General features: G+C 48.0%; 1 protein-coding gene across 1 annotated transcript; it reads right to left on the bottom strand.

Annotated features, from left to right (window-relative positions):
* Nucleotides 1-275: 275 nt before the first annotated feature.
* Nucleotides 276-21,703, bottom strand: CHST13 (carbohydrate sulfotransferase 13). The gene is made up of 3 exons (XM_083155658.1): nucleotides 21,401-21,703; nucleotides 3,475-3,554; nucleotides 276-2,532 (listed from the first exon to the last, which is right to left on the bottom strand). Exons 1-3 carry the CDS (start codon nucleotides 21,486-21,488, stop codon nucleotides 1,687-1,689), a joined length of 1,014 nt encoding a protein of 337 aa, XP_083011784.1. The 5' UTR covers nucleotides 21,489-21,703; the 3' UTR covers nucleotides 276-1,686.
* Nucleotides 21,704-26,231: the final 4,528 nt, after the last annotated feature.

Here is a 26,231-nt window from a genome sequence, read left to right as displayed (position 1 = left end):
TACGGGAGGAGATTAGGGAAGGCTGTTGACCATCAAGGATTTCAAATCAATGATGGTCCAGAAGCTCCAAATAGTGGTAGGACAAAGAGCCTAAGCCCCAACCCCTGAAGCTCCCACAAAGCCCCACCCCTGGGCTCTGATTGGCCATTGAATAGCAAAAGCAGGTGTGACCATGGGTGAAGCCAATCGTCATTGACCGGCTAGAGGTGTTTTTCTTTCATCGGTTTGTCTCTTGGCAACATTAAATTATTCCATGTTGATTTAAATAAAACAGATTGCAATGTTAAATTATATTTAATCACACACAACATATTTAAAAAAAAAAAAAACTTCTAAAAAGAAAAGCTTGGGACATTATTTAGAACTGCATGTAAACATTTCAGAAACCCCCAATAGGATTGAGTCGTAAGACCAATCCTACTGCCACCAATTTTGGGCTCAAGTCTATTGGTGTCACAAGTCACACCAATACAAAAACAAATCATTAAAAACATACAATACAAACAAAAAAATAGGGTCGGCTTCTCAGAGTCACCAATGTCTCTTATTAAAGAAGAGCTGCAGCTGCCCCTACTGAAACCTTTTTCGACTACATTCCACATCCACTTGTAGAACGGGATCTGCGAAATGCGTTGCACTCAGACTTTAAAGGTCAAGTTTTAGCCCCAATTCACTTCTACATACTCTTGTCTGGTATTTTTATTTTTAAAATGTATTTTTTTAATTTCTATTTTGTGTAAACATTCCAGGTTTTTTTTTTTCTCTTCCAAAATTGTAAGGTTTTGATGTTGAAACCCCTTAATTGCATTTATCTAATAAATATCAGGTTTATTGGGTTTTGTGCTTCATTTAGAATTAAGAGAGTACAGTTTAGATTCAAATTATCCTTCACAAAGCAGAATTCCACCTCACATCCAGCGAGGGTACCCTTGCATTACACAAAGTCATTGAAGGACAACGGATCCCAAATGAATGTCTGAAATGCAGGAATGGCATGGAATGGGTGACTGGACTATTAAGTCCTCTACTGGGGTCCCGCAATGTTTTTCTTTCATTATATTCAATGAACCAACTGAGGATCTCACAGTTGGAATTCCAAGAAATGTCCCTGTGGCAAACTTTGGGTATCGATTAAATATTAGCCAAAAGCCCAATACCGTAAACCAAAGGATGTTAATGGATGTTACTGCATTTGGTAAACAGAGCGTATATTATCATTTATTCTCTCTTCTTGGTACCCAGACATTAACGTTTGGAGGAGCTCTACAATGTCCCTTCTTTCTACATACAGTACACAATTTGTGGAACTTTTTGGTTGACGTTCCTCAGTTCACAACCTTTGGTGGACCTTCTTCCTTTGGCGCAGATCTCTTAGCTGCTAAGCTACCGTAGCAAAATGGCCGATTCCAGCAGCCACATATCAAAATGTTTGCACAGTAATAAGAATGGGACAGAAGCTTGCGCTAAAGCAGGCAGCCCATTCCTCTTTGCTATAAAACTATTAGGAAACTATAACACTTGTAACAGATCATCCGCATTCACGGCCATGGTGTCGTTGTTGGTAAAAAAAAAAAGTTCACAGCGCAGAAGGATTTCATTAATAAATAAAATATGGCTCCTTTTTCATTTCCTCAAGTGAGAGGGTGTTTTAGGAGCACCAGGCCCCGTACCCTCATGTTGCACAGCTCAGCGTATCTGCAAGTAATGTGGGATACTGTAATTGAAGAGTAGAAAGTCCATCCGGTATAAGTTGAAAAGACGCCTTTGGTAGAAGCGGTTGATGCCCTTGAAGAACTCAGCAGCCATCCCATCGGTGGTCCGTGTGGTTTTGGATGATGTTGGAAACTTAACGGAGTCTCCTACTCCGATGAGCTGGAGAAGGTAATTTGCATCCTCTTCCAGAGTCTCGTATTTGCCCACCACATCATATTGGACAATACATGGGTGACACAAGGAATGGACCCTCTCCCAATGCTCGTTAAATGGTTCCTCGCTCTGTGTCTGTGGGTCTACAAGGTAATAGAGGAACTCCTCGAACGTGACGTCATCTCCCCGCTCGAGTGCTTCAAGAGACGGGTCTCTGCGATGGCGCTCTATGATCTTGGTGCCATAGCGCTTGTGAAAGGCCGTGTTGTAGGAGCGTGTAAACTTGTTCCTGTAGGCGGAAACCAGCCTTTCGAAAGGCTCCCTTACAAAGATGAACTTGAGGTAGTTCCGGAGCCGATAGTTGATCTCCGAGGTGCTGAACTCAGAGAGGGAGCGGAGGTTAGATGCAATGTGGGCCTCATTCGCTGGAATGAATGTAGGGTCCTTGTACTTGCCCTGGCCTGTGAGCACCATCATGACCCTTTTCCAGTTGGTGCAGGCCACTTTAGGCACATAACAGTATAGTAGCCCATGGGTGTCATCGACAATAAGGTGTTTGAGGTCATCAGACGTCAGGACACGGCGCTTCCGTGTGTACGTCTTGCAGGCGCTGCCCAGCAGCTCCCGTCGCTTTTGGTGCTTCGACTGGATTGATGAAGGCTCAAACTGGGATATAGAAGAGTAAAGAATAAAATAAATGTATTAAAATACAGAGGGGTATATGTACTGTTAAAGTTACATGCTGGATTTAAAAAGGGACAGTCAGGAGCTGATTGGCCGGTGATAAAGTAGCCCGCACAGCTGTGACTGGATGACATCTGGTGATGTCAGGTTCCTGCCCTTCGCACCACTGGGCGATTTGCAAGGGAACGCCCAGGTTGAATACCCGGGCCATGGCCGCACACACATGCGCAGAAATGCGCATTTAAAAAAAAATAAAATTGTGCTTACATGTAAATTTGCATGTGAGCGTGTGGACCAGAATGACCGCCAGATTGGAGATCGAGTAGGTGATAACGAACCAGCCAATCAGCTATGTTGGAAAAATGGCAGTTAGCGGTTGATTGGCTGGTGCGTTATCACCTTCTACTCGCTCTCCACTTTATCTCTAGACACATTTGCCCGGTGTTTGAAAAATGGCCCCTAACTGTCAATTCCCTTTCCCTCCATTCCAGGTCTGGCAACTTCTTTCTATACCACCTTATTATCTCTGCAAGCTCATAACTTGTCAAACATGGAGTGGAATAGCGACAGAATTAATGACCCCGTGTGCACAGGCCCCAATTCATCACTTTAAACCACATTTTTCTCAAACTCTGTCCTCAGGACCCCACACAGTTCTCGTTTTCCAGGTCTCCTATTGATTTTTTAAATGTGGCAGTTGGGGGATGCACTGTGCACCTGCCAGGTGATCTGGGAAATATGACCTATGTGGCATCCTGAGTACCGGGCTTGACAACCACTGGCATATATAATTGATTAACTGACTAATTGCATGGGTTTTAAAAGAGGCGGGGCTCTAGAATTAGCACTATTACCCCATAGAATACAGAAATAATTGTCTATTAAGTGCTATTAAATATGAAACTTCCAGTGACTGTGGCCCACCTGATCACTGTCGTATAAGGCTTGCAGGGGGCTCCGTCGCGGCTTTCCATTCCAACTGGGAATCGCAAAATGATCCTCAGCTGAAAAATAGATTTAAAAAAAAAAGGGTTAGGTTTAATAATCATTACTATACACAATAGAGGAACCAGAAACTATGGGCCAGATGTACTAAACTGTGGAGAGAAAGTACCAGCCAACCAGCTCCCGTTAAATTCCTGTAACATGGCAGCTGATTGGATGCTACTTTATCTCTCGCCAAGATTTAGTACATCTGCCCTTGCTCCTCCTGAAGTTTCTCACTAATGACTCAAACAACATGACCTATGGGGGGAGATGTATCACACCGTCTAAAGTATAGAGGTTTCCCATAGCAACCATTCAGCTTCTTGCCAATATTTATCCAACAATCTATAGGATGACAGATTGGCTACTATGGGCAGGGCCGCTGAGACATCCACAGGGCCCAGGTACTGAGGGAGCATGGCCACGCCCTCTTCATAAAGAGAGGTAAAATAACATCACTGCACTGCAAAGAGGGCTCAGTCCCTCCAGAAAGCCCGGGCCCAAGTAATTAGTATATGCGCACCCTCAGGTGACCGGTTACATCCATTGTGTAGGGAAGGGACGACTTGTGCGCACTGCCGTCACTCACATGGAATTACTGGCAGCCTGGGTGACATTGCACGCTTGTGTGTGGAGCTAAATACTTTCCCCAGTTCACAAGGGACGGCAGCGTCTGACACATTCCTGAGAACATTTCACGAGCTCCATTAAAACATGATTCCAGGAGCCTCCACACAATACTCCGGCACAGCGATTCCTGACATCTGAGCGGGATCCGAGAGAGTTTACCTCATGAGCTGGCTCCTGTCCAGCAGCCAATTCACTCCTGCATTCCTTCCTATGAATGTAGCCCTCTCATAGAACCGGGGGCCGCGCCACTCATGCTGTGGTGACAAAGGCTACCGGTTGCCTAACGAAAGGCACCATACCGGCAACAATAAAACCGCATAACATTTAGGGCAGGTAGGTCCAAACTGTGGTCCTCCAGCTGTTGTGAAACTACACATCCCAGCATGCCTTGCCACAGTTTTAGGATTCCCTAATAGCAAAACTGTGGCAATGCATGCTGGGACTAGTAGTTTCACAACAGCTGGAGGGCCATAGTTTGGACATGCCTGATTTAGGGGCTTATATAGCATATGGGTCATTGGGTTGACCACTGAAGGTATACAGGCCTTAGGTAGACACCTGGTTGACACAAGCATTAGGGTCGACAATGAGAACGTCAACAGCCAAAAGTTCGACAATGGGAAGTTCATGAGTTTTTCAAGTTTTTTTGTCCCGAACGTCGACATAGACAAGTACCCCCCCCCCCCCTCCCCCCGCCGCCATCCTGACCACAACCCTCCCAGCTAGCACCTAACCCCTACTCCCGCACTCAACCGTTTAACCTACCCCCCCCCCATCCTGCAGCCTAATTCTTCCTAAGTGCCTAACCCTTTCCCCCCCCCCCCCGCAGCCTACCCTAAAGTCCCCCAAACCAAGCTAAACACTAACCAGAACCCCCCGCTTAGTAAATAAGCCCCTTAGTATATGAATCTTCTAAATGTATTCACTGATAGCGAGTCTGGGCTTCTCCAGACATTATTCCCTTCCGACGCCGCCAATAAGAAAACAGAAAAGCAAAGATGGTCACATCTGGCTCTCGCCGGCATTTCCTAACGTCACGGATGTCCGTCAGCGTTGCTTGCGAGCCCTTAGCTCCCACCATCAGGATTTAATATACATATAGCAGGAGAGGAGGGGGGTTCTAAGTAATCACCAGTGGATACTCCGGAATTCAGACTCACATCTGCTTTTAATTCCCGTGATGAAGAATACAGAGTGCGGAGCATGGAAATAAAGGGTTAGGTGACATCACCGCACTTAAGTTAGGTTACCACAATGACATCATTACGTTTTTAAATGACATCATTACGTTTTTAAAAGACCCAAATCAAAAGAAAAGGCAAATTCCAGCTGCAGCATAGCGAGGCCGGCAGGCGGTGTAGTAGTACGCTCCCACATGGCGAAACGCATCCCAAGGTAAAGTTCTATAGTACCCTACAGACTAAGCTTGCGAGCAGGGCCCTCCTACCTCTATATCGGACTGTTATACCCAGTTTGTTTTATCACGGTTGTTTCCAATACTCAAGCATCATACTATGTACTATGGCCTGCACATTGGGACTATACATCACGGGGAAATAGCACAAGTTACACCTGACCACAGAATACCACAACACTAAGGTCTGGGGTTATCGGTCATTGAATATATGAATTGGGGATTTTTAACATTTTTTTTGCCAATTACCGACATATTGCTGACCATCGATAGAATATCGGATAGGCAGAACACTGATTTGCGACTTCGCTGTATGACCAGCATTATGCTATAGATACCATGCAGTTTGTATATAGTGAGAATCTGGGCCTAATTCAGGTGTGGTTGGAGAAGGCATCGCTGCTGTGGCTTCCTAGGAGGAGAAGACATCCGGTATACATACAGTAGATGGTTCCTGGGACACAAGCCACAGATTCCCCAGCGACGCCCGCCACGCGCAAGGTATAAAACAGGTTAATTCCTCGCATTTTGTAGAACCTGTTTCCCCATCGCTCTGGCTGTCCTGGCATGAAATCTGCTCCTAGATGTACAGGTTCACCTACTCACGCAGGGGGGAGATTAGAGTTATAATAAAGATGGGATGTTGCCCATAGCAATCAGATTGTATTATATTCTAGAAGGTGCTAAATAAAGAAGTAGAATCTGACTGGTTGCTATGAGAAACATCCATCTTCAATACTACCCCCATCTTGGTAAATTTACCGCACCGTTCCTGTGTCTACCTCTGTAATCACATCATGGGATGGAACATTTTACACACAGATAAATGAGGTCTTCTGTATTTAGCCCTCAGGTGAGGAGATGTCAGATCAGGTTCCATTCTCCCAGTGTCTCCGCACATCCGGTGCAGTGGTTCAGCCACGTCGCAGGAGAAACTGCTACAGCGGCCTTGGGGCAGGTACTCCCAATGTGGTGACATGTAACCGTAAATGTGCCTAATATAGAATACAATAGAAAACCCCAGAAAATAAGATTGCTCTTGACGTGTAGATGTGAGGCGATGCTGGCAAGGTCCACATCCGGGACCCCCAGTCCTGTCCATGTCCGAGGCCCCCCAGCCCTGTCCACGCCCGGGGCCTCCTTTTCTCCACTCTACACAAACTACAGCAGAGGTCTCTAAGCCTGCGCACCCCTCACATTGGCCAGACCTAGGAGAGGCAGCCATTCTACTTTTTGGAGAACAGAATTGGGGGCCAGAATAGCAGCACCCGGCCCCTACTCAAATTCTCCCGCTGGGCTGAGTAATGTTCTGCATCACCCCTGGAATCTAGAACAACATATCCTATGGGATCTGGATGACGGATAGACACTGTTTAAAGGGGCCTACACACTGGGAGATGCTGCTGAGAGATCTGAGCAATGTAGATCGGTTAGGATCACTCAGCACTGCACAGCGCTGCTGAGTGATCTGTCTGGGTCGGGGAAGCAGAACTCTCCACTGAGCATCAAACTTGCTGCAGGCTTAAAAATATTTGCATTTAGATCTTTAACCCGTATAATTCCGGCATATTCCTTTTAGTGTTAGACACGATGGAAGCAGAAGCGCCGCTGTACCCAGACTCTCACCTGGCAATCAGACAAGTCACAACACAGGAGTCTGCAGCCAGGAATGTACAGCGCTGCAGGGAACCAGGAGGCGAGCCCCCATCCCAGCGGGGAGAGGCTGGGACACACATGCTGACTACAGGGCCATGTGGGCATCTGCGGCTGAACTGGGAGACGTTTCCCAAAGGCGATTTCTAGGACGATGGTCGTGCAATCCAGTAAAGCAACTTTATTTTTAAAAATTGGACTCGGTTTTCTAGCCTAGTCCAATAAGGAAGGTACTGTAGGCAGCTATAGGGAGATCAGCCCGGTACGCAGTCACAAATAGGAGGGATGAGAGATTACTGCTTTGGCAGCACAGTTGATGTAATGATTAGAATTGCCGGGGGGCGGGCATGAAAAATGTATGTCGACATTTTCACTGTCGATATATTCCATGTGTCAAACTTCAGTGGTCGACCAAGCGACCGGATTCTAGATAAATAACCCTTTATCTCATCACCTCTGTAACATACACTTCCAGAAGGGAATACATCCGATTACATATTATAAAAGTAGAATATTTATCTGTGTTAATAACCCTTTTCTAAATCATAATAATAATAATAAAGGCTCCTCACCTCTATGGGGGGAATTCAAGTGTTTTGCACGCCAGCGACCATTAGATGGCGCTCAAATGGGCAATTCAAGCATTGCTCAGTGTGTACACGCTGGTGATAGTATTCTAATAACTTATTTCAGATTCCCTTAGATAATGCTACTAATAACACAGCGAATATTGGTGATAACAAGACCCTGTTGGACGGCGCTCGTAAAAAATGTATATTTGGAATCTGAAGGGTTTGCAGCCTGAATCTGCGTCGCCGCTCAGCATGGACCTTGGGTAAAAAGGAACACCCCCCCCCCCACACACCCGTTGCCTCAGACCCCATTGTCGCTGATCACAGAACGCGATGTCCTAAATCAAGGCTGGAAGTGTAGAAGCAGCTTCACATATGGATACAATTAGACCGTCAGTAGGGGAGTCTGCCTAGATATCCTGTACAGAATGTCCCAAACTGATCCGGTCCTGACAGACAAGGAAGGTTCTGCGAACATCTCCGCATTACGTCAGTCCATGTCATTGCTGATGAATGAAGGTCTCATTGCCTTAATGACATGACAGACGCCTTATTTTTTTGGCCTATTTTAAATTTTTGTAGATGTGGCTCTCTAGATCCTAGTAACATAATCCCACCTGCCATCCAATAACCATTATTACCAAGTGATTTCCTGGACCAAATCCATGTAGAATATGAAATAATCTTTAGATCTCACTCAGGTGATGAGGGAACTTGGACGTGAGGCTAGCTCAGCTGCAGGATCATCGTATGGGGCCGCCAGCAGCTCACCAATTCTCCCCACCAGGAACCCACTGCTTACTGTAACTCTGTATTGTAAGGACTAGAATTCCTCATTGCACAATGATCTCCTCCCGGCAGTCTTAGTGCATTAGGAACCACACAAACCACCCGGTGGTAGGGGGTTGTCCTGTGGGTCCAAATTCCTAAACCAGGGGTCAAGCCTTGCGGCTTTGGTATTAATGGTGTCAGGATCGCTCTAGGTTGACATGCGCTAAGTCGACACAAGCAAGAGTTTGACATGTGTGGCCGAGACAACATATTTCCACACGTGGAACCAGACCAGGTTTTGGAGCAGTAGCAAAAGCAAGGCTGGGTAATCAGCAGCACCTGTGATCTCCGGATATGTTTCCAGGGCAGAGGGTAAATGCTCCTGATGGTGGCGTTTGCAATAATCTGTTCTATGCTGGATTACCTGTATGCTGCTGCTGTAACTACGCTTGCCTGTGGAATTAGTCTGGTATGCTGTGACCTGCTTTATAAAATAAACGATTAAAAGTCTTCATTTGTACCCCCGTGTACGTGATCCTTTTCACATATGGCAATAGTTGACACATGAAAAGATCGACATGTTTTTCATGCCTTGTTATCCACGTGGACTCAGATTGGAAATGGTAAAGTGTGCGCAGTGCAGCGTTGGCGTAGCGAGGATACTATGGGAAGAACTTCAACAGTCAAACTGCACGGACTACGGAGATCATAACAGAAGGATACGCAGTAACAGGCCAACATTGTGTTCCGCTGTCTATACACGACACTATAAAACATTATTCCGACCAGCCAGTAAACATTCTTTGTTTCCCCAGTGACACTGGTTCATCTGAAGCGAGGAGAATATTTACTGTAGTGGTCATGTGGCTCCTAACGATCCATTCACATCCCACAGCAGCCAGTAGCGGAGCAGCGGCATTTTACTGATCAGCTATTTTCTGTCCGTCACTCTGGTGTCATCTTCCTGCAGAACGGAATTCTGAGCTCACTATTCCCAAACGCAGCCCTCAAGGCTCCCAACGGACAGCATTCAATTGCTCTATGGCGCCCGATCACGGGGATATTTAAATTGAACTTTTCCAACATAGAACACTTATTACGGTCAGGTGTAACCGCGTATAGTGGAGGGGTGGAAACTTGCGTGACAAACCCGTTCGCCATTGTGGGGACAGTCCCTGCACGGCCGCTATGCAGCGATAACCAGCTGTTTAGAGGGCAGGGGTGATCACAGGCTCCATCAACCACAATTCTCTGAAGTTGGCTACTCCTAAGCTAGTGCATGTCGACAGCACAGGTTCTAGGGGGTTTGGCGTCATGTATACCCCTGCTTACAGCATTGAGTCGACACTGCATGTCGACCTACTGTCTGTGTACGTAGACATCTTTTATACCACACCCATTCAGTACCATCTGTAACCTCGATCTAGACCTGGTCATGTGGCATCACATTTGGTCCGGAGACTGACCAGCACATGGGCTGTAAGATTCCACGGGTGTGGATGAAAGGGCCGACACAGTGGCGTAACTATAGCTCCGTAGCCCCCGCGGTGGCGGGGAGGCGCAGAGCAAGTTTGGGCGCCAGGGGTCTGCGGGGCTATAGTTACCCGCTGCTGTCTGCGGTACCTGCCTGCCGTGCCGTCACAGTCCCGTCTCTCCTAGCGCTGGCTCCTGCTTCTATAATGAAAACGGACACTTAGAAAATGGCTGCCCCCATACTGCAGACAGTTTTATGTCTGCAGTATGGGGGCAGCCATTTTCTAAGAGTCACGTTTCATTATTAGCAGCAGGAGCCAGCGCTACGGGACCGTGACGGCACGGCAGGCAGGTACCGCAGACAGCAGCGGGTGGGCAGGTATGGGCATGTGGGGGGGGGGGGCGAATTTTTTTATAGCGGCGGGTAGGCGCATAATAAGTAGCTACGCCACTGGGCCGACACCAAAAAGGTCGACATGGAAAATGCCGACCCGATTTTTACACATTTTTTGAGGGTCAATGACACCTGAGGACATGGAGCCCCAATTAGTGCAGTGCTTCGCTCATTATGCTTTAGGACTTCCCAATCATAGTCCAAGTGGATCGTAAACCATGAAAAAGTCCAAAATTAAAAACGTCAACCTTTTGTCAATGTTGACCTTTAATCTGGATACCAGATTCCACAGAGAAAAACAAAGTTTTGGTGCACAAAGTTGGCCAATGCGTTCCAAAACTACCCCATTCCTGGTGCCCAGAGATCCCCACCTAACACTTCCCTCAGATCACTTAGCACATGGTACAGAATATATGACACTCTCCTCCTCTGATTGGCCAGCTGCTTCCATTTAGTCCTTATCTCTCCTTTCTAATACCCCTTTTATACCAAAACGCTGGGTCGCACCTGGCTTTTTGGACCCAGCTTCAAGGCGGGTGCGACCTGGCATTTGGTCCCTTTCACACCAGCGCCCCCCCCCCCCCACCCGGCACAGGTGGTTCCTGAGCCGCCGCTTGGAGATGACATCATCTCCAAGCGCTGATCGCCACCTGCTGGGCTGCCTCAGCCCTCGTCTGGGAAGTAAATGGATGCTGCACACAGGCTGTCTGTCTCCCTCCCCCCCATCCAACCCACGGACACTGCAGATCGCAGGTTGTACGTCCTCCATTGATGTAAACAGGAGTACCCATTTATACCGCCCTCTACCCAGGACCTAGTCGTGTTCTACCCAGGTCAGGACCTGGGTAGAAGTTCTGTGTAAAAGGGACACGGCGTGACCCATCGATGACCCGGGTTTTTGCGGCGGTGTAAAAGGGGTATAACAAAGCTGGAGTCCACATGAGGCGCTACGTTGCCTGTTCAGTATCCTATAAATAACCTATATAATAAAGCGGTGTATGCTACAGACTCAAAACGTTGGGTGGTTTGGTAACCTCCACGTGTATGGTCGGGTATATTTTAAATGCACTAACGAAAAATAAAAAACAAATAAAACAAGAGATGTGCGGCAATGTGTTACAGCACCTTCTTATTACTCACTTCCTTAATTAGATCAACATCCCCCCCCCCTCGACCAACGAGCGCATAGACCGCAGGACATCTCTCCAAAACATTACAGAAGTTTAAATTTTCCTCTCTCAATCTATTCCAAAAACTATGGTGGAAAGTTACCGACCAACTCACTCCTGGGATCACAAATTCGAGATCCAAACCTATCCTGAGGGCCATATTTAGCACGGTCAGACAGAGGCCCATTGAGAAGAAAGTCAGAGGGCCATCCTCAGATGGACGCAGAGGGTTTACAGGGTACATTATTATTCCGGGCTCCTGCCAACACTTTCCTGCTCTGTTTCCATGCTCTGTACAGGGAAACGTACGTTGGCTGCTCACCCAATGCAGAAGGGCGGTCTTTGAGACAATTTTGCACTGAGCCTTCAACAAAAAGTTTGCAACGCCAAGCACTACACACCACTTGGGCCGCCCCGTCCTTATCTTGTAATACCTTTAAACCTGGCAGGTGTCCTTCAAAGATGGGTTGGTCAACCACCAATAGTGAAAGCTAAACCAACACTCCATACAGCTGGCTCCACAGTTCGTAAGGCAACCGAACATTGGCCAACTGGAGTTTGTCATTACGGTTGAAGAAGCTGCAAGTTAGCCAGACCCATCTGACCGTATAGATCTCCGTGAGGTAGAAATAACAAGCCTTGGAGAAGTTGCCAAAAGAAAGCAATTGGCTTATGCCATTTATCTATTTTCCCTCAATTCTAATTTGCAGAACAAGCGCTGGGTATGGGTAAAAAACAGAACCGGGCAGGACTCCGGGGGGTACCTGTCTGAGGGTGTCCTGTTTGGTGTGGATGCCTGTGACACCTGTCACCAGGGAGTGAGGAGGGAGAGAATAAAGCCTGTGTGGTCTAGGAATATAGTAAAAACCGGAATGGTACAGACCACACGGGGAGGCTTTAATCTCCACTTCCCCACATCCCTGGTAAAAGCCATCACAGGACACCCCCTGGACGGGATACCCCCCAGACCGGACAATACAAGCTCTAGAATGCTGTGTTTGATGCCTGGTTTGGTGTTCCAGGTCCAGTCCGGTTCAACAAGCGATAAATAAAGGCCATGAACACCTCATCTATTCACCGGAGAGATAGCCGGGGGGGGGGGATGCGCACGGGGGCATGCCTCCTGCAGGAAGAAAATAAGGAGGCGTGACTCGCATGTATGCTTTTTCTCATGAGGCCACGCCCCTTGTTGCAGAGCAATGCCTCTTATGGCCCCACACAGTTAGGGGCGAATCTAGACTGTTCTTTTAGGGGGGGGAGGGGATAATTAATCCCAACTCCTCCTTTTTGTCCTGGCACCTCCTCTTTTTGATATATAGACATTATGCACAGCTGAATGATCAAAGTGGATGTAGGGAAGTCAAGAAACAGACCTTAACCGCTTCAGTGCAGGGCAGGATGCAGAGAGAATTAAGGATAGGCTGATTAGGGTAGTTCTCGCCCCATTAACCACCCCCCCTTGATCCACCACTGCACAAAATGCAGAACTATGGTCACGCCCACTTGTGCTGGGTGAGCAGGAAGCTGCCTGCTCCCCGAGGTAGTGGCGGAAATCTCCCACTGCAGTAACTGGGGACGGGCCATGACATCCCGGTGGTGTGGCAAGTTGAATAACTAGTGGCTCTTGAGTAACTCTGTGGTTTTATATCTACAGATAAATTCTGCACAGACCCAGGATCTAGCGCAAACTCCCAATATCGTCTTACACCGAGACACAGGATTCAGTGTCAGGAAATCCGACCCACCGTCACCAATGTTACCCAGTGCAGGAACTGTACGTCCATAATGAAGCGGTATTATGGGAAGGTAGATGCGGCAGACTCTCTGCAGATTATTACAGGCCAGTTCCAGGACCAGACGTTCTGTATACTTCACAGCATTGTGCAAAGTCTTCAGAACCTGGGATGGGGAAACCGCTGCAACTTACATTCTCTGCTCATGAATATTAATCAGGACTCATGAATAGTAATTAGGTCTCATGATTATTCATCATGGTTTCTGGTGAATTTACAGGCTGCAGAATGATACTTCAGCTCACGCGGCTTTAGTGTCCTTTGTGTAGTTGTGACTGAGACTATGGGCAGGATACGAATGCATGGGATACATCCCGCCACTCGGCGCTGCTATACATGCAATGTCATTTACATCTATTCAGCGGGCCCGATTCGGGACTGCCTTCTGGGCTGAATGTGTTTGGAGCCCAGAGTGCAGGTTAACTCCACCCCGCAGGACACACACCCCTCCCCAGCCATGCGAGCCCTTGTGCAGGGCTGCGATCGGAAGTGTACACATCTGTTCACTAGCGAAAACACAGAGGAGAAATCCATCGATGGTTACCTACCATCGATGAATTTCACTTCCTCTCCCCGACGCTCGCAGCCACCATATGGCCCAGGAGTCACTCAACGGCTGCTTTCATGGTCCTGAAAGCAGTCCACGCACCAACATCATGCGCCCGCCCAGAGCAAGCAGGGGAACGGCTGTGTTTGCTGCGGCGCACACACAGTTTTTGTGGGCACGCCCATGAAACCCCATAACACCCCCTGCTGACAGAGGGGCTGAATTCAGACTTGTTCAAGCAGGTCTGAATCGGCCCAAGAGTTATTTTGTACTTGAAGCCCCTCTAACCAAACTTTAAACCCATCTGGAGCTGAACGATGTAATCACGTTTCATTGGATAATGCAACAGTAATTCTTATACACGAGGAACCCGATTGGATATAATAAGAGCGATAATCCTGCGAGTCTCCTAGAATCTGTCAGTAAATGACTTTAGCACATACTGTACATGTGCCATGTGGTTATCACAATAAGCTGGAAATCTGTGGTTCCTACTGAGCATTGGGATCAGGGGTAACAAATGGTTACTGGGTGCGAGACCGAGGGATGCAGAGGTGGAAGCAGCTGCGGCTGCGGTTTTCAGTCCTCTCGTGAGTTGCGGTTGGATTGGGCACGTAGAATAAAGAGGGGCGAATTCAGTGGGTGTGACTGAGAGGTATAAGGGACGGCTCACCTTGATGGCGGGATATCAGCCAGATCCTGTCCCTGCCTGGGATTGATGACATGCCAGCGTCTGTCATTGCTAATTGCTGCCAAAACTAAAGCCAACCAACCAGCTCCTGTCATTTTTCAAACACAGCCTGTAACATACAGTCAGGAGCTGACTGACGGGCACTTTATCTCTCTCAGAGGTATAGTAATCTCCCCCCAGCATAGAGAAAGGACAGAGCGGAAATGGTAGAACAGCATTGATAGGAGTTGGGGAGGTAAAGAATACCCTGCCAGGAGCTGCGGTATAAACACGCAAATCAGAAATCAATATCGTTAACAATGCGTGCTCCCGCGATGCTCGATCATGTACCTCCGCAATACGGTGCCTGGGCCCTGTAGTACAGGGGCACAGGTAGAGGCGCTCTCCTCTCTAATGACCATTCTCTGGTTGTACACTTCACCTGTGACCCTATGGAGGGTGGACTGATCCGTGTGCTTACTCTTACCCTCGGCATGTAGCTGGGGGTGGCAGATATCACACAGTACACAAAATGAGCAAACAGCCCTGTCCTAATGCTGGCGCGGCAGAATTTCTACATTAACCCCTACTGTAACATGCCGGCAGCTCTGCCCGTACACCTGATAGAGCCATTAAGGGTTATATTTAACCCTCACCTTCATAATGAGCCCACAACCCACTGCTGAAACATATGCTGGGCACTTCTCTTGTAAAAACTTTGGGAATCCCAGGACTAGAGCAGAGAGTACTAATCTGTGCGTCTGGGCACCAGGAGGGAGCTCGAAAACCCACTTCCTATGTCAGTTATGCAACTCGGGAAGCTACTCTTTGGGGTTTAAACAAAACGTGGAGCCCTGACATGGCCTCTGACGACACCTGGGGCCAGGTATTTTAAAGAGAAAATAAAAACTCTACTTTTGTGCCCTGCTGCAAATGGCACATTGGGGCAGATGTATTATCCTTTACAAGAGAGAAATGCCAGGGTGATAAGGAGATATAAATGTCCAGCCAATCAGCTCCTTACTGACCTTTTTCAAACACAAGCTGTAACATGGCAGTTAGCAGGTGATTGGCTGGATGTTTATCTCTTCGTATTACCCTTGGATTTATCTCTGGTTAAAGCTTAATACATCTGCCCCAATGTTATTTGGCTATTTATCAAATTTAAAAAAGGAGAGAGAGGGTGCCAGGAGCACAGTGGCACACGAGGGTTCCACGGAAAGCAGACGCGCGTTTCGCCACTTTTTCTCCAGCTTCGCAGATGCTTCCATGTACCAAAATCTCCCAACAGAGATATAGGCATAGGGTTACTTGATGAATCACCCTAGAGTTCTTGCCTGCCTATAAGGATATTTAACCTGTATACTCTTTACAGTACGAGAACGGTTTTTAACATGTGCAACTTAATCTTTAATATACTGTATTTCACCCATCTCGTGAACCTCTTCATCCCCATCCACGTCTTTTTATTCTGTATTTTATTTCAGACTGTTTGTATAACGGCATATGGTGTGTTCTTGTATTCTAGAGACAAAGATTAGATACTAATCTGAGGGGTATATTTACTAAGATGCACATGTGATGTTGCTATGGACAACCAATCAGTTACACTGCAGCATCTGTCTCCCGTCACTGAGGAGGAGCCGCAATTTTTGGTGACATCCGGGAGTTCACTGCACCCATACAAAAGATTATATTGATAATACTTCTATTTATATAGAAGAACAATGTTTTCACCCTCTAATGTAAGGCATGCTGGAATTTGTAGTCCCTCTGCAACTGGCAAGCCAATTACCAAGATCTAAAAGTCTGCAGCACAAATAAATTCCCAGTCTTAAGAAAATACTATATAGAAGAATTTTATAATAATCTCTGGGGTAACGCAGGGGAAACTGAAACCACTAAAATACTGTATATAGGTGTAAGCAGTATATTATATGGTGCAAGGAAAGTCTGCTAAACGTATTGTTTCAGAATACCGAAAGTAGGTAGGTTGTATACAGCGCCCACCGCAGAGCCTGCAGGTCGGCTTAGTAGGTAACTACACGTCTGTGGACTTATCAAAAATAAGAACGATTGAACGGTTTTGTGGGGTGGGGACAAATTAAGTGATGAAAAGGATTGTACTCCCATAAAGATAACACCTTCTGTATAACACGTGCCCGTCAGACAGGAGGGTGACCCTAAATGAGGTGTGATTTCCAAGTGTGTGGTCCCAGTACAGCCACAAGTAACGCCGACACAACTGGTGTCAGCAGCAGTAACACTGCATCGCAGGATTATCAATCAACAGAAGAAACAAAGGGCCTGATTCCAATGTGAACGCCAATGCAACTGGGCGCTAAGATATGCCAAGAGATGTACAGGACGCCCATCAGCAACTGCGTACAAACACGCATAGACCATATGAGTAACTGAGAAGAGTGGGCGTGGGTGGCGCCATTTTCTCTGCATGCGGAATTGCAGTCTGATAACGGTTGAAACACGCCTGTATTTTGGCACGGCTTCCCGTTACCACCCCCCAAAATGGCAATTTAGCGTTTCTTATATGGCGCAACATATTCCGCTGTGGTTATAATTGGAACAACAGTAATAGAACACAACTGGATAATAACAGACAGTCAGAGGTAGTAGAGTGTGTGCTCTCCGGACGATAATCGCTCCATCGACAGACATTGGGTCCAGATCGCAATCAGTCGGCTACTTAAATAGAACGATTTTTGTCCCCCAGGATTAAAGTAGCAAATAATAATAATAATAATAATAATAATAATAAATATTATAAATGACCAGACGCACGTTGTGACATTGAGCAGCTCGTGCTGTAAGTTGCGGTCAGGGTGGGTAGAGGGGCGTAGAAGGCAGGTAACCCATCACCCGGCCAAGCAGTGGTGCAGAGATTTTTTATATCTATCCGTACGGGATGTCTGTGACAATCAGAAACCTATAAGAGCAATGGTAACAGGGGGAAGGGGCTCAGGGGTGATGTCAGCTTTAAAATATGTCAGTGTTATTCTAAGGTCCCCCCAGAGGTCTGAAAACAGACTGTGAATTCAGAAAAGTAACTTCCACAATAGACAGACAGATGCAGTGTGAGTGAGTGAGACTGCAGCGGAACACAGAGTGAGTGAGTGTGAGAAGTAAACGAGACTGCAGCGGGGCACAGAGTGAGTGCGAGTGAGACAGTGAACGAGACTGCAGCGGGGCACAGAGTGAGTGCGAGTGAGACAGTGAACGAGATTGCAGCGGGGCGCAGAGTGAGTGCGAGTGAGACAGTGAACGAGACTGCAGCGGGGCACAGAGTGAGTGCGAGTGAGACAGTGTACGAGACTGCAGCGGGGCGCAGAGGGAGTGAGAGTGAACGAGACTGCAGCAGAACACAGAGGGAGTGTGAGTGAGACAGTGAACGAGACTGCAGTGGAACGCAGAGCGAGTGTGAGCGAGAGAGAGCGAGACTGCAGCAGGACACTGAGTGTGAGTGAGCGAGACTGCAGCGGGACGCAGAGTGAGTGTGAGTGAGACAGTGAGCGAGACTGCAGCGGGACAGAGTGAGTGAGACAGTGAACGAGACTGCAGTGGAACGCAGTGTGAGTGAGCGAGACTGCAGCAGGACAGAGTGAGTGAGACAGTGAACGAGTGCAGCGGGACAGAGTGAGTGTGAGAAGTAAACGAGACTGCAGCGGGGCACAGAGTGAGTGCGAGTGAGACAGTGAACGAGACTGCAGCGGGGCGCAGAGTGAGTGCGAGTGAGACAGTGAACGAGACTGCAGCGGGGCACAGAGTGAGTGCGAGTGAGACAGTGAACGAGACTGCAGCGGGGCGCAGAGGGAGTGAGACAGGAATGAGTCTGCAGCGGCGCGCAGAGTGAGTGTGAGACAGGAACGAGTCTGCAGCGGGGCGCAGAGTGAGTGTGAGTGAACGAGACTGCAGCAGAACACAGAGGGAGTGTGAGTGAGACAGTTAACGAGACTGCAGTGGGATGCAGAGTGAGTGGGAGAGAGACAGTGAATGAGACTGCAGCGGGACAGAGTGAGTGAGACAGTGAACGAGACTGCAGTGGAACGCAGTGTGAGTGAGCGAGACTGCAGCAGGACACAGTGAGTGTGAGTGAGACTGCAGCGGGACAGAGTAAGTGTGAGAGAGACTGCAGCAGGACAGAGTGAGTGTGAGTGAACGAGACTGCAGCAGAACACAGAGGGAGTGTGAGTGAGACAGTGAACGAAACTGCAGTGGAACGCAGCGTGAGTGAGCGAGACTGCAGCAGGACAGAGTGAGTGAGACAGTGAACGAGTGCAGCGGGACAGAGTGAGTGTGAGAAGTAAACGAGACTGCAGCGGGGCACAGAGTGAGTGCGAGTGAGACAGTGAACGAGACTGCAGCGGGGCGCAGAGTGAGTGCGAGTGAGACAGTGAACGAGACTGCAGCGGGGCACAGAGTGAGTGCGAGTGAGACAGTGAACGAGACTGCAGCGGGGCGCAGAGGGAGTGAGACAAGAATGAGTCTGCAGCGGCGCGCAGAGTGAGTGTGAGACAGGAACGAGTCTGCAGCGGGGCGCAGAGTGAGTGTGAGTGAACGAGACTGCAGCAGAACACAGAGGGAGTGTGAGTGAGACAGTGAACGAGACTGCAGTGGGACGCAGAGTGAGTGGGAGAGAGACAGTGAATGAGACTGCAGCGGGACAGAGTGAGTGAGACAGTGAACGAGACTGCAGTGGAACGCAGTGTGAGTGAGCCAGACTGCAGCAGGACACAGTGAGTGTGAGTGAGACTGCAGCGGGACAGAGTGAGTGTGAGCGAGACTGCAGCAGGACAGAGTGAGTGTGAGTGAACGAGACTGCAGCAGAACACAGAGGGAGTGTGAGTGAGACAGTGAACGAAACTGCAGTGGAACGCAGTGTGAGTGAGCGAGACTGCAGCAGGACAGAGTGAGTGAGACAGTGAACGAGTGCAGCGGGACAGAGTGAGTGTGAGAAGTAAACGAGACTGCAGCGGGGCACAGAGTGAGTGCGAGTGAGACAGTGAACGAGACTGCAGCGGGGCGCAGAGTGAGTGCGAGTGAGACAGTGAACGAGACTGCAGCGGGGCACAGAGTGAGTGTGAGTGAGACAGTGAACGAGACTGCAGCGGGGCACAGAGTGAGTGTGAGTGAGACAGTGAACGAGACTGCAGCAGAACACAGAGGGAGTGTGAGTGAGACAGTGAACGAGACTGCAGTGGAACACAGAGTGAGTGTAAGCGAGAGAGAGCGAGACTGCAGCAGGACACAGTGAGTGTGAGTGAGCGAGACTGCAGCGGGACACAGAGTGAGTGGGAGAGAGACAGTGAATGAGACTGCAGCGGGACAGAGTGAGTGAGACAGTGAACGAGACTGCAGTGGAACGCAGTGTGAGTGGGCGAGACTGCAGCAGGACACAGAGTGAGTGTGAGTGAGACAGTGAACGAGACTGCAGCGGGACAGAGTGAGTGTGAGAGTGAACGAGACTGCAGCAGGACAGAGTGAGTGTGAGTGAGACAGTGGACGAGACTGCAGAGACTGTGAGGGCAGCCAAACAGATTTAGGGAGAGTGTGTGACAGACAGAAACAGTCAGAGACTGCAGACAAACAGTGAGTTAGACAGAAACAGTGAGAGAGTTAGACAGACAGTGAGTGAGAGTGCACTGTGCAAGGAGAGAGAGTGAATAGAGGAATTAGACAGAAACAGTGAGTGTAGCCAGACAGAGTTAGGGAGAGTGTGTGACAGAGACTCCAGTGAGTGAGACTGCAGCCAGACACACAGTGAGTGAGAGACACAGAGACTGCAGCCAGACACACAGTGAGTGAGAGACACAGAGACTGCAGCCAGACACACAGTGAGAGTGCTGGGGGATAGAGGTGCACATTTTGCCCCCTGCCACATTGGCAGAAGCCCGGGGAGGGGCACTGGTGGAAGTCTAACAATTAACCCATTGAGTGCCAGGCAGTATACAAGGGGAATTGTGCTGTCACTGCGGTCACAGGCATCAGGTATGTAAGCAGTCTGGACCGCAGAATGAATTAACATTTGTGTTGGGTGAGCAACCCCCACCCGACCTCCCCCCTAATAACATCACCCCCTCTCTGCTGTGATAAGGCCGGGGCAGATCTGCTTCCACAATAACGGGTCCTGCATCCTATGCCTTCAAGGGGTTAAAGAAGGGGGGGGGGGGGGTCATTAACTCCTGGAGTGCTGGTTCTGAAGTGGAAATGCTAATGGTCTGGCTGGGAGCCTCCATTCATTCCAGATGAAGTTTTCCTACAGCAGAGTTTGGGGAGGGGAGGTCCATACTGTGTAATACAGGGGTGACTGCTGTACCCATCAGCACACACAGTGGTATATACTGATCAGCCTGTTAACCCTTCCCCTGCCAGCCAGTGCCACCTTCCACTTTCATTACAGGAATTAAAGACCCAAGTCAAGGTCATTATTAGGGTCCCGGCTGGGGAGGGGACAGGGCCAGGCAGCCTGGGGGTGCTGGGATACAAAGCCATGTCACAGGGCAGCGGGGGCCGGGTACTAACCCACAGACACAGCACAAGAGGAGGCAAACTGTGCGGCATTTGGCCACAGAGCTGACACTCACTGAAAATCCCTGACCACACGCACACATTAATCTGAATGCCCCCCATGTTCTAGGTGTCCTGCTAAATGAAGAGGAATTATAACAGGAGGAGAATGCCTGGCTACTGGCCCGCAGGGCTTGCACTCTAGACGCCTGTGATCACTGCAATCCCCCCACCCCAGACAGAGGTGACACTTACCTGAGCTCAGGCTGCTCTGGAAGTAGAATATGACCAGCATGAAGGAGCCCAGACAGGTGGCCAGGACCATCACCTTGCTTCTCCTCATGCTGCGCAGGGAGCCAGCCCTGGCTGAGTGTGCACTGAGCCCAACCACTCACACTGCCAGCAGCACTGAGTCCTGTGTCCCTGCCACAGCCAGGCAGCCTGCACAGGAGTGTTCCACCCACGCCTCCCTGATAGGGGGGACCCAGCTACTGGTGTGTAGGTCACTCCCTGCCTCTATCTGTTCTCTGTCTGACTGGAGACATTACTACCCCTCTCACTGCACACTCACAGTCAGGGAGCCAGGTACATCCCCCCCAATCAGCTATATCCCCCTCCCCTGTGTGCAGCATGGTACAGTCCCCTCCTGGGTGCAGGCAGCATTCCCAGCTCCTGTATCTCTGTGAAGTTTGATGTGTGATACATTGTTTCCTTTATCATCCTGTGTTTATCATTGTCTCTCATCAACAAACAATCATCAGTACTAGTGCATGCTGGGTACACACTACACTACACATCGGCTGATGATGCTGTACACAAAACATAGACCTCATGTCGACCTTTTCATGTGTCAACCTTTTCTTAAACCGGCAAACAGACGCTTGCATCTGTAATGCTTGTTTTTTTCGACCTTCCAATCCTGTCGACCAATTAGATTCTTTCTATTATCTTCTAGAAAGTGCTAAATAAATAAGTAGAATCTGATTGGTTGGGTCTGTGCACAGTCATTTCTTTATATAGCGCTCACATATTCCACAGCGCTGTACCGAAAATATTAAAGGCTCCATATAATACCAATACTCACAGCCAATGCCACATCCACGAATATGCCGATGGCTGTGAAGAACTCACCCGGTTAAATTAATATTTTAATGTTGCCAGAATCCCATTACCGCACAAATATTTTTCAGGCTTGAGAATGTAAATCCACACAAACATGGCGAGAACATACAGACCCCACACAGATTTGGGAATTTTTGGGAATCCAATCAGATTGTTGTGAGGCAGCAACGCTATATAAACCGTCCGTTTAGTAGTGAGACCTATTGGTTGTTTATCAGACCCTCAGCCCTGAGGTCTGAGCTCAGTTCCTGGTGAAAATGTTTGTTTAGAGTTTGTATGTGTTCTCCGTATTTGTTGCTTCTGCTCACACTACTATAAATCCTGGGACTACAGGTTACTTGACTTTTACAAATACAAAAACCCTACTGTATACATATGTGTTTGTACGTGTGGTATGCAATATTGGGGGTCATTCTGACTGAGTCGCTAAGCTGCGAATACTTGCAGCTTACGAGTCCCTGTGGTGCCGCCTTCCGACAAATACTGAACTGGTTTTGGCATCTATAGATCTGGGGGCAAATTGAGAACAGCTCAAGGCACAGTAGTGTGCCACGGCACAGTGGTTGGAAAACACTGCCATAGAGTGTAAACTCAGCTGGGGTGGGGGATTATGGAATTGACTCAAATATTCTCTGTAAATCACTGCAGAATAAGTGTGCACCAGTGGTGGATCCAGAGGGGGGGGGGGGCTGCAGGCCAGTCCACAATTCAAACAGGGAAGAGGGTCAGGCTTCCATATTTGAATACTGAACTCCGCCCCTGGATCCGCCACTGGTGTTAGTACTTGTGTATTTTGGCGGCGCCCGATTTCAGCATCGTTCGATGAACGCATCGCATCGCATGCCATGTACCCGATGGCATGCGATGCAATGCGATGCGATTTTGACCCCCTATGCGATGAAAAATCGTATAAGCACCCTAAAGGGTGCTTTTGAGCACCCTAATGAGTGCTTACAATGTTAAATGCACCCCCACGCCACCCCCCCCCCACTATAAACGTGAACCCGAAGCGTGGCGAGCCCGCGAGGGGCGGCGTTACGCGTCCTACGACCTTTTCATACCCCCACTATCCACGTCGGCGTGGAGTTGAGAATAGTGGGGGTATGAAAAGGTCGTAGGACGCGTACCGCCGTGGATAGTGGGGGTATGAAAAGGTCGTAGGACGCGTACCGCCGCCCCTCGCGGGCTCGCTGCGCTCGCCACGCTTCGGGTTCACGTTTATAGTGGGGGGGTGGCGTGGGGGTGCATTTAACATTGTAAGCACCCATTAGGGTGCTTATACAATTTTTAATCGCATCGCATCGTATGGCATTGTATGCCATGTACAATGACATACAATTTGAAAATTGTATGCCATCGTACACTATGGCACGAAATCGCGTCGCATCGCATAACATCGCATGCGTTATGGTATACGATGCGATGGGCGCCGCCAAAATACACAAGTACCCTGGTGTTTGCTATATAAATGTGAATAAATTTGTTAATTTGCACTATGTACTAGCCGTGATAATGACTTACATTACTAGACTTTAGATTGTAAGCTTGCGAGCAGGGCCCTCCTACCTCTGTGTCGGTTTGTATCTACTTAGTGCAACGAAATCTGTTGCGCTATATAAGACACTGTAACGGAATCTGCTGCGCTATATAAGACACTGTAACGGGTTCTGCTGCGCTATATAACACACTGTAACAGAATCTGCTGCGCTATATAAGACACTGTAACGGAATCTGCTGCGCTATATAAGACACTGTAACGTAATCTGCTGCGCTATATAAGACACTGTAACGGAATCTGATGCTGCTATATAAGACACTGTAACGGAATCTGCTGCGCTATATAAGACACTGTAACGGAATCTGCTGCGCTATATAAAACACTGTAACGGGATCTGCTGCTCTATATAAGACACTGTAACGGAATCTGCTGCACTATATAAGAAACTGTAACGGAATCCGCTGCGCTATATAAGACACTGTAACGGAATCTGCTACGCTATATAAGACACTGTGACGGAATCTGTTACTATATAAGACACTGTAATGGTATCTGCTGCACTATATAAGACACTGTACCTGAATCTGTTGCGCTATATAAGACACTGTGACGGAATCTGCTGCGCTATATAAGACACTGTAACGGAATCTTCTGCGCTATATAAGACGCTGTAACGGAATCTGCTGTGCTATATAAGACACTGTAACGGAATCTGCTGCACTATATAAGACACTGTAACGGAATATGCTGCGCTATATAAGACCCTGTAACGGAATCTGCTGCGCTATATAAGGACCTGTAACTGAATCTGCTGCACTATATAAGAAACTGTAACGGGATCAGCTGCGCTATATAAGACACTGTAAAGGAACCTGCTGCGCTATATAAGACACTGTAACGGAATCTGCTGCGCTATATAAGACACTGTAATGGAATCTGCTGCGCTATATAAGACACTGTAACGGAATCTGCTGCGCTATATAAGACGCTGTAACGGAATCTGCTGCGCTATATAATACGCTGTAACAGAATCTGCTGCACTATATAAGACTCTGTAACAGAATCTGCTGCAGTATATAAGAAACTGTAACGGAATCTGCTGCACTATATAAGACGCTGTAACAGAATCTGCTGCGCTATATAAGACACTGTAACAGAATCTGCTGCGCTATATAAGACACTGTAACGGAATCTGCTGTGCTATATAAGAAACTGTAACGGAATCTGCTGCGCTATATAAGATACTGTGACGGAATTTGCTGCGCTTTATAAGATACTGTGACGGAATCTGCTGCGCTATATAAGACACTGTAACGGAATCTGCTGCGCTATATAAGACGCTGTAACGGAATCTGCTGCTATATAAGACGCTGTAACGGAATCTGCTGCGCTATATAAGACGCTGTAACGGAATCTGCTGCGCTATATAAGACACTGTAACGGAATCTGATGCTGCTATATAAGACACTGTAACGGAATCTGCTGCGCTATATAAGACACTGTAACGGAATCTGCTGCGCTACATAAGACGCTGTAACGGAATCTGCTGCGCTACATAAGACGCTGTAACGGAATCTGCTGCTGCTATATAAGAAACTGTAACGGAATCTGCTGCGCTATATAAGACGCTGTAACGGAATCTGCTGCGCTATATAAGACACTGTAACGGAATCTGCTGCGCTACATAAGACGCTGTAACGGAATCTGCTGCGCTACATAAGACGCTGTAACGGAATCTGCTGCTGCTATATAAGAAACTGTAACGGAATCTGCTGCGCTATATAAGACACTGTGATGGAATCTGCTGCGCTATATAAGACACTGTGACGGAATCTGCTGCGCTATATAAAAAACTGTAACGGAATCTGCTGCGCTATATAAGACACTGTGACGGAATCTGCTGCGCTATATAAGACGCTGTAACGGAATCTGCTGCGCTATATAAGACGCTGTAACGGAATCTGCTGCGCTATATAAGACACTGTAACGGAATCTGCTGCGCTATTTAAGTAACTGTAACGGAATCTGCTGCGCTATATAAGACACTGTAACGGAATCTGCTGCACTATATAAGACACTGTAACGGAATCTGCTGCGCTATATAAGACACTGTAACGGAATCTGCTGCGCTATATAAGACGCTGTAACGGAATCTGCTGCGCTATATAAGACACTGTTACGGAATCTGTTGCGCTATATAAGACACTGTAACAGAATCTGCTGCGCTATATAAGTCACTGTAACGGAATCTGCTGCGCTATATTAGAAACTGTAACGGAATCTGCTGCGCTATATAAGACGCTGTAACGGAATCTGCTGCGCTATATAAGACACTGTAACAGAATCTGCTGCACTCTATAATACACTGTAACGGAATCTGCTGCGCTATATAAGACAATGAAAAAGAATCTGCTGCGCTATATAAGACGCTGTAACGGAATCTGCTGCGCTATATAAGACACTGTA

This window comes from Crinia signifera, chromosome 8 (genome assembly GCF_055691185.1).
Source record: "Crinia signifera chromosome 8, ASM5569118v1, whole genome shotgun sequence".
In the NCBI taxonomy this organism is placed as follows: Eukaryota; Metazoa; Chordata; class Amphibia; order Anura; family Myobatrachidae; genus Crinia; species Crinia signifera.
The sequence above is the reverse complement of the archived record's forward strand: the minus strand, read 5'-3'. Positions and strand labels throughout refer to the sequence as shown.